Source organism: Lepidochelys kempii, chromosome 2 (assembly GCF_965140265.1).
Source record: "Lepidochelys kempii isolate rLepKem1 chromosome 2, rLepKem1.hap2, whole genome shotgun sequence".
In the NCBI taxonomy this organism is placed as follows: domain Eukaryota; kingdom Metazoa; phylum Chordata; order Testudines; family Cheloniidae; genus Lepidochelys; species Lepidochelys kempii.
The window spans coordinates 214,489,219-214,498,784 of record NC_133257.1 but is presented as its reverse complement, the minus strand read 5'-3'; the positions used below and the strand labels follow the sequence as shown (position 1 = coordinate 214,498,784).

The window sequence follows — 9,566 nt, the reverse complement described above, 5'->3', positions numbered from 1 at the left end:
AATGACCTAGCAGACCTCAAGTTTTTACTTTATTTTCAATTGTGACAAGCAGGTTTGTTTCACTGTATATATATATATATATTACAATTATTCTGTCAACTTTGCAATCATTATAATAATTACTAGGGTCAGATTCTGAAACCCTTATTCACATTAAATAGCATTTTACTCAAGAAATATTATTGGTTATTACTTGAGGGGTAAGGTGAGTAGGAGCAGCTGAATCTGGTTAGAGTATTATCTCTGTCTAGATATTCAAAGCAATATGGCTTGTGACTGATTACTAGTTAAACTCAAACAGCATGTGTACATATGCCAATTTTTTCATTTCTATAACTATTTGTGAGCTGCTGTGTGTAGATAAAAAACAATCAACCAGTTTCTTAATTTCACCTTACCTATTTATTCATATTTTAGATATTAACATTAATGAAAAAGGCACCACTTAGATTTGGTTGGGACATTCAAATATCATTAATTCTATTTTGTTTCATTCATTCCTACAGAAGCGTACTATTTTACCGTGTCTCAATAGCTTTGCTTTTGTAATTTTTACTTTCTCCATGTGAGTTTACTGGTTGTTTATGGATTGTTTAAAGAGAAACAACAGCAATGATATTAATAGCACATCAAGGAAACCTGTTATTTTATCCTACATTTCAGTTTAAATAAACATTAAATCTATATTGAGAACCTGAAACTAATTTACATTGTTTATTTTCTTTTCAAGTGCTCCCAAATAGCCCATAGAAAATCATTTTTCATTATACAAGTTTATTGCATGAGAAATTTTCAGTTGTATCAAAACCTGTTCAAAATAAATAATTAGGTAAAAATTACAACTCAATATAAGTGAAATTGACATAATTGACAATTTTATGATAAGTCAGTTTCCTTACTACAGTGCTTGAATTTAAGCACAGTGGCTATAATTACTATAGATGTAAAACATAAAGGATATTTTATTTGCTTGCTTGTCAGTCCTGGAGAAACGCATCATATATTTTGTGTTAGAACCTTTCTACATGTTATAGTGAAGCAGCAGCAAAATAAGAAGTCACTAGTAATCTAGGTGTTTGAAAGCCAATTAATAACTTACATCACATCTTTTGCAAGCCTGAGAGATGAATTACTGCATCAAACTCAATCTATGAGTGTCAGATAAAAGTGAATTTGAAAAGCTTATTCATAAGTGAAAGCAAATAATGTAAACTCTCAAGTTTCTCATTTGTCTAACTAAACTGCATAGGTATTCTATAGCCATGTAAGGTGCTAACACAAATGTATTTGTTGTATAATGTCAAAGAAGGACAAATGGTTCATTTGTGATAATTATAGAGAGGGAAGAGGAGCAAAGGAGAAAACAGCTTATACTGACTGCATGAGAAGCTTATAGCTCTTTTATACAGGTTTCTATATTGAATGAAAATGTCTGCTCTGGATGAAAAACAGGCAGCCATAACTATTTGTTGTACCTTGTAACGGAGGAAAATTTGGATCAACATCAGTTTCTTAGCAGGATTTTAAAGCAGAGACACGCATAGTTCATCCGGTGTCTAAGAGTACTCACTAGCAGAGCGAACCCACAGTAGATTCAGATTCTTATAGGACCTTATCTAATCATAGAATCATAGAATATCATATCATGAGATCTTCTGGAGCACCTAAGCCTCAGAATACTGTGGTTGGGACTTCACATTAGACCAATCTTCTCCTGCACCAGGTTTATTGCAAGGGCAAAATAACCCACCATCAACCCATGCTCCATGGCCAGGAGTGCACATGTAGCAGGTGAGCAGAAAGAAGTATGAAGATTTTACCTGCTGAGACACAAAGATTGTATTGAACATCCACCTTCCCCATGCAAGACTGCATCCTCTTCTCGACCAAACCTTCTCCCACTCACAGGGGGCCATGCAGGCAGTTGAATTTATTACAGCCTTAAGACTGCATTAGGCTCCTTACCTGGCACAGCTGGGAATCCGCAGGGAGAGAGGAGGAAGGGTAGCAGGCAGGGATTGTTTTATTTTTTGCAAACAACTGTGTTGGCTATCTTTCAATGGGCTGTTGTGCTGGGGAAGGGAGACATCCAACAGTCAGTGATGGATGTTTGGGAGGGCTCTCTTTTTATCAAAATTGGGGGCCCTCTTCTTCACAGGAATTTTGTGATGTTTGCTTAATAGAGAAGGGGAGATCACTACTCTTCCCACCTGAATGCCATTGAGACAGGGAAATCTTTGACACAACGGGGTTTCCTGTCTCCTTTTTCTGGCTGAGACCCTTGAAAAAATTCCCCATACACCTGTAAGTCAGGGAACAATCTTCCCCCTTCTATGACCTCAGAGGTGCAGTGCATGTAACTGTGCATTCTCCAGCATTATGCCAAGGCCCAATTTCCATCCTGACAGACTTCATCCCTGGGAAGATTGCAGTGACAGGTCAGCAGCAAAATGCATTACATGACTGGTTTCAAGGGGAAATTTCCCCTTGGAATAGGAGCCATCTCTAAACCTGGAGATGGTGGGAGGTTCCTGGGAGCACATGTGGGACAGCTACTTATGCGCTGAATATTTCTCAAAGTTCTTGTTCCAATTACAGTGAAGTCAACAAGAGTTCCTAAGAATGTAATCTAACTTATTCACAAATTGGGGAAACACAGTACCAAAAAAACATTAAGACTGCAGGGGGTTACGTGCTGCCAGAGGCAGTAGAGAACTGTACATTTTAAGCTAGTAGAACATGTGAAAATATTCAACACAGATAAGTGAAAACTTCTTATTCTACCCTCCTCCCTAAGCCATCTTCATTTAAATGTCAAAACACCCTCCATGCATTAGCAGTTACGATACTGTCTTCCAGATGATGGTCTAACAAACACATATATCAAACAGAAAATCAGAGTGACACAAAAACTGAAAGTGCAGCTCAATTACTGAAGAAGAGAGTCTTTCTTCTGTCTTATTTCTCCACTACCATCAGAACGGATAACCTTTCAAGCTTTAAAAAGAATTAGTTCCCACCACAATGAATTCCTAATTCTGCACTCCCAGGATAGGCTACTACATCTCATATGGTATGCACAAATGTATTTTTAAACTTTAATCTTCATTCTCTGGGGAATAAGGACCAGATCTTGAAAACAATTCTAGGATACTTTCATTAAAGTCCAAGGGACTATGTCTTGTATTAAAGAGCACCAGCTGTGCTTTAATATCATATATGTTATCTGGTTGAAAAGAAATTTGAGCTTAGATCAAGTGCTTTGGACATGAAAGGACTAAATAGCACCACTCAGTTGTAGTTTTTGAAATGATCAGTACCTCACATATAATGCTTCAATATAAACACTTTGAAGTATAATACCTGGTGCACCTCACAGCATCTTCTATTTCATTTACACTTGCATCTCAACACAAGGTCAGACTTACATTTTATGTTGATAAAATATCCTAATAACAAACTTTGTAAGCCCAGTGGTTTTGTCACAGAGTAAAATGTTTCAAGAACATTGCTAAACACATGATGAAAAAGAAATACTTCTGTTAGCTACAAATGATTTAGTTATTCATGCTACCAACAGCTGGCCAATCAGCTCCGGGTTTCTGTCCTTTATTAATGCAGAGATAATGGCAGCAGCAGAATTTATTGTCTCCTGAAGCTTCGGATCATCCTGAAAGAAAAAAGGAATAGGCTGTGAGCAATTATGAAAAAAGTTAATCGCACTTAACACCCTTTTAAAAATATGCACAATCCGTTTATGACTTCTGACACAAATTCAAAATGTGCTGCATTTACCAGTACAAAAACCTTCCAAAAATGTTGATTGTTTATAAAAGAAAATGTCATACTAATGTCAGTTCTCCAGTCTATACCATAAAAAAACATTTGTAGACAGAAGTAGAATGTAAACAAACGGTAATGGAATGTATTTTAATTGTTTCAGGTTAATGACATGAGATCGCCTCAATTAAGAGAAGATCCAAAATGAAACCTTTTTTCCAGACTCCCTCTCCCCAACTTGTGTTTGAAAGCGAATACAACTCCAAATTCCATAAGCAGCTTCCCAGACAGAAGCAAAACCCAGAATCCTAACACCCTCACATTTTAGGGTTTAGGAAATCTGGATCCAAATTTAGGTCCAAACTAAACAAAGCATTTAAGCACATACTTAACTTTAAGCATGTGCTTAAATTCAGTCCTATTCAGTAAAACACTGAAACATGTGACTTCAATGAGATTTAAACACTGGGACCTTAGTGATTTGAGCCTATCTGTGTTCAAACAATCAAAGAAGTTAGTCTGTTCTTGGTAGGCACGTATAAAGGCCAACAAGGGATGGTACAACATTACTGGCACCCTAGTACAATATGAAGCTCCTTAACAGGCAGTGGAGATGAGTTTTTCAAAGGGAATTCAATCTGGCTTCCAAATTTTCCTAATTATATGCAGATAAAAAGCCAAATCTGTATGGACAATTAGTATCTCCACCTGCACACTGATTAGATGTCAATAGATGTAGCTAGCAGTAGCTCACTGGTGGGAGTGATATGCGTGCAGCCAAGACTAGCCCTAGACCAAATGGCGCCCCAGGCGAGGAGCGTGTTCAGCACCACCCCGCCATTTATTAAAATTTTGAACACCTTATTTTTATTGCATTTGTAGGCCATTTCATGACTTTTATTTACGATTTGCATGCATGATTTATCCCGGTCATACAAGGCAATACATTTGCACGCTAGGATCTGTAAATCTGTATTTATTCATGCCATGATGATCAGGGAATAAAGCAGAGCTATTCTGTTGCACATTGGCTCATCCCAGGTAAGTCACATGAGCCTTTAGTCGTTAGTCTGGAAATATGAATGATTGGCTCAGACTAGAATTTTGCCCTAAAATTCCATTTTTGGAAACAGTTATCGTGTATACAGAGAAAACATAGTAATTCCTAGATATAGGAACCATTTCATGTATTTTTGATACCTAGGAGGATTAGTCAATGTTATTTACTAGTAGCCTGCAAAATTCTCTGAGTTAAAAATAACAATCACAGCCATTGAGAACGCAGGTGTTTATTGTTCACTTATGGTTAAATCCTGTATTTCTTATTCAGACAAAACTCCCAATTAGCGCAGGGGATAAACAAGGAGTGCAGAATTGGCCTCATGGGGCCCAATTCTGCATTGTCTTTCATCTTGTGTAGACATTTACATGCTTGTGCAAAGTGGCTGTCAGAAGATGCCATTCTGGTTTTTGCCCATGTTGCACAGGTGTAAATGATGGCACAAGGTGCAATGGATGGGGAATCAGGCCCATAGGGCAATAAAAACATTTTAATTGTTTTCAAGATTCAGTAACACACTTCTTGAAATTCAGCAGGAACAACCTCCAGTCTCCACTTTTGTTTAGTTTGCGGGTGCAGTGTGGAGAAGTGTTTCACAATTACAGACATTACGTTTTCTAAATAGGCTTCCAGCCATATCTGAAGTTGGCCAAAGTTGTACACTTTTTTTTTTTTTTAAAGGAGAAAAAAAAATACACCTGGCCAGGAATGCTCTTAATGTTTCTCCTAATAAATCTTTCCACATCCTCTGTTGGTTACTGGATTCTATACACATTCCTTTGTTGCAATAAATTATTTCAGTTTTTGAACATGAAAGGAAGCAAGAGAGGAAAATTTAGCTTCCACTATTTTAAAGCAAGGGACTTAAAGTGTCATTGGGAGGTCCCATTTGACTGAAAAATTAGCTTTAATAAAAGTTTTTACCAAACATACAGCCACCTTAAAGATTTTTATGATTATTTTAAAATTCCAAGGGAAAGATTTGAAAAAGAAAATCCTCTGGGGTATTTGCAACCCGCACACTGCAGCAGTGTGCTGTGTAGAGGAAGCTGAAACAAGAACCTGATTAGAAATGGAGTAGTCTATTTTTCTTTGTGTAGGAGGAAAGAAATACAAAACATAAACAGCATAAATGATTAAAAGTAATATTGATTTTTTAAATTATTTCACTCTTAATAACCTAAGCTGTAACACAGTTAAGGAAATCTGTTGGTTCCTTTTTAATATGTTTAGCCTCACAATTTCCTTTTAAAATCAATCTTTGAGAACTACTGCAACATCTGAGCTGCCATTCCAGTTCAGACCATCATTCCATCTAGTCTGGTATCCTGTCTTTGACAGTGACCAGCAGCAGATGCATTACAAGAATATGTAATACTCAGTGATAAGTCTGGGTATATTCTAATATAACTTGTTTTATTTACACACCTATACCAGTTCTGGAATGAGATGGTCAAACAGCATGCAGAACTATATCTTCTTCCCAGAATTTCAGACCAACACCAGTGCTTGGTTCCCAGGGACAAACTCTGCCTCAAGAATAGACTCTAATCAGAGCCCAAGGCAGAAAAACTTCTCCTGCTGTTTGCACAGCTCCCACTTTCCTAAAGCTGTCTCTATACAGAAACTCAAATAGCTCAAAACTAACAACAACACAGTATGCTTTTCCAAAAGTCAAAACTAGCTTGCACACGAAGATACAGTACTGTGGTATCTGACTGTCATGGTATCTCCAGGAATATTCCTTTCTATTGCTCTTCCCTGGACCTTTTCTATTTCTGCTATATCTTTTTTATATTCACAGTGGTTAACTTTTTGGAAGCCAACCCTGAATATGGTATTCATAACATTGACTTGTGGAATCATAGGACTGGAAGGGACCTTGAGAGGTCATCTAGTCCAGTCCCCTGCACTTGTGGCAGGACTAAGTGTTATGTAGAGCAGGCTAGCCTGCTCTTGAAAATCTCCAATGATGGAGATTCCACAACCTCCCTAGGCAATTTATTGTAGTGTTTAACCACCCTGACAGTTAGGAAGATTTTCCTCATGTCCAACCTAAACCACCCTTGTTACAATTTAAGCCCATTGCTTCTTCTCCCATCAAAGGTTAATGAGAACATTTTTTATCCCGCCTCCTTGTATTTGTATTATGTAATTAAAAACTGTCACCATGTCCCCTCTCAGTCTTCTCTTCTCCAGACTAAACAAACACAATTTTTTAAATCTTCCCTCATAGATTGTGTTTTCTAGTCCTTTAATAATTTTTGTTGCTCTTCTCTGGACTTTCTCCAATTTGTCCATATTTTTCCTAAAATGTGGCGCCCAGTACTGAATACAATACTCCAGTTGAGGCCTAATCAGCATGGAGTAAAGCGGAAGAGTTACTTCTTGTATCTTGCTTACAACACTTGTGCTATTACATCCCAGAATGATGTTTTCTTTTTTTGCAAGAGTGTTACACGGTTGAATCATATTTAGCTTGTTATCCACTATGACCCACAGATCCCTTTCCGCAGTACTCCTTCCTAGGCCGTCATTTCCCATTTTGTATGTGTGCAACTGATTGTTCCTTCCTAAGTGAAGGAATGGTAATGTTATGGTATTAATGGTAATGTTATATTTTCAGTGTTCTGTTCTATCTTTTCCTCATTGTAGCCTGATGATTTTATTGCTTTTCAGACCATTGGGGTTTACTGAGTTGATATTTGCATTGAGCCTTAATGATACCTAACTTTTTTCCAAGTGGCCTCAGTTAATTTGGAATCCATCATTGTTTACACAGAACACAAACTAGAATTCAGACTACAAAAAATGAAAAGTTTAAGAGCCCTCCTAATTTAGGGGGGAGCTAGTAAGTGAATCATATGAAACCCCATAGGTATACCTTGAGAACTCCCAAGTTTTGGATACTTGCAGTGTCATTCTTGGAATTAGTGCTGTATAAAATGGGTAATGCATCCAGGGACACTTCAATCAGGATGCCAAGATCAACCTAATCTACCATCCTACACACAGGCCCCCCAGCATCCTTTGTATTCAGTGGTACAGTACTGAATCTTTCAAAAATCTCATTACTGGTTGCAGAAAGCCAAATAATCAAGTAGAGCGAGGGCTTCACAGGGCTAGTTGCTTGGGAAGTTTAGATGCAATGTAAACCATGGCACAGAATAGGATGTAAGAACAAAATGCTCAATAGAGATCTTGTATGCAGCCCTCAATAGTTATCTCATATTATTGCCCACCCACTGTTCAGTTCAGTACATTTAGAGGATAAAATGTACTGTAGTATCCTAGGTTTCAGAGTAACAGCCGTGTTAGTCTGTATTCGCAAAAAGAAAAGGAGTACTTGTGGCACCTTAGAGACTAACCAATTTATTTGAGCATGAGCTTTCGTGAGCTACAGCTCACTTCACGATGAAGTGAGCTGTAGCTCACGAAAGCTCATGCTCAAATAAATTGGTTAGTCTCTAAGGTGCCACAAGTACTCCTTTTCTTTTTGTAGTATCCTACTCACTCAATGCTTATAGATTAAACAAGACTAGTTCTTTTACTTAACAAAAGCCTTCAAAGTCTGATTCATATCAGAAATACCTTTATGAATTAATATGATTAAATTTCCCCAGGCTCAGCTGGCATGACCCAAAAACATCTGGTCTTATCCACTGTCTACTCACAGATTAGTCACTGGGACAACAGGGCCTGTGCCCAGGAGCCCCAGACAACAGGGGCGTCTCCTGGAAAAAATCTGCCACTGCTAGAAGGCTGGAGCCCTGGCCAGCGGGGCAAGGAAGCCCCCCACGCCCTGACCTTGCTCAGCGGCAGCAGCTGCCAGATGGGGGAAGCCCCCCAGAGTGGTCCGCCATCCCCAGCAGCCCCCCATCCTGTCAGCAGCCTCAGGATGGGGGAAGTCCCCTGCCCAGTAGCCCCCGAGCCTGTCCCCAGCAGAAGCTACAGGACAGGGACCCCACCCCTGGCAGAAGCTGCAGGGCGGCAGGGCCAGCCCCTCCCCTCAGCGACCCCTGACCCCATTCCCAGCAGAAGCCGGGGGGCGGCAGGGCAAGTCCCCATGCCGGACCCACCCTCTGGTAGAAGTGCCTGGTGGATGTGGAGGCAGAAGCCCCAGCACACCAACCGTGGTCCCCTGCAGAACTGCGGGAAGTGGCAGAGGAAACCCCAGCACCTGGACCCCTATTAGGCAGCACTGGAACTGGAGGAGCTTCTCACTCCCTGCTGCAGCCTCAGGGCTGTGGTGTGGGGAAAGAGCCTCTCTGGCCTTGGGGCCGCAGTGGAGGGGTGGGGGCAGAAAGGAACAAAAGGGGTTGCGGCGCTGCAGTGAGAGAGAGACCCTGGGTGGAACAGGATCAGCGCTGGGGAAGGGGCAGAAAGGGGTGGGGCTTTGGGCAGGGCCACAGGCGGAAGGGGCAAAATGGGGGCAGGGCTGCAGGCGGAAGGGGTGGGGAGAGGTACCCACGTGCACCAGCCCAGGGCCCCAGGAAACCTTAATCTGCCTTTGTCCTACACATTTCATCCAGTTGATTTAAGTGAGTCTCTTGTAGAAACCCTTTTCTTGGCCGTTAAGAAAAGGATTTTTTTATTGTTGAAAGGATATACCAAGAACAAAACTTTTACCATTTTATTTTTTAGTACATTGAAAAGAAAGTACTTAAAACATTACTAACTTTATAAATAATAAATCCATACAACAAAATTTTGATTCCAAAATAAA

At 39.7% G+C, this 9,566-nt stretch overlaps 1 protein-coding gene across 4 annotated transcripts in view; it reads right to left on the bottom strand.

The window, feature by feature from the left end:
- Nucleotides 1-379: 379 nt before the first annotated feature.
- Nucleotides 380-9,566, bottom strand: part of CRPPA (CDP-L-ribitol pyrophosphorylase A) — a 201,659-nt gene continuing 192,472 nt past the window's right edge. For 3 of the 4 annotated variants that reach the window (XM_073333802.1, XM_073333800.1, XM_073333803.1), the window contains one exon: nt 380-3,670. In XM_073333802.1, the coding sequence (XP_073189903.1) occupies nt 3,566-3,670 (105 nt within the window). In that variant the 3' untranslated portion in view covers nt 380-3,565. The remainder of the gene's footprint in view (nt 3,671-9,566) is intronic. The other variant, XM_073333801.1, reaches the window with a different exon arrangement.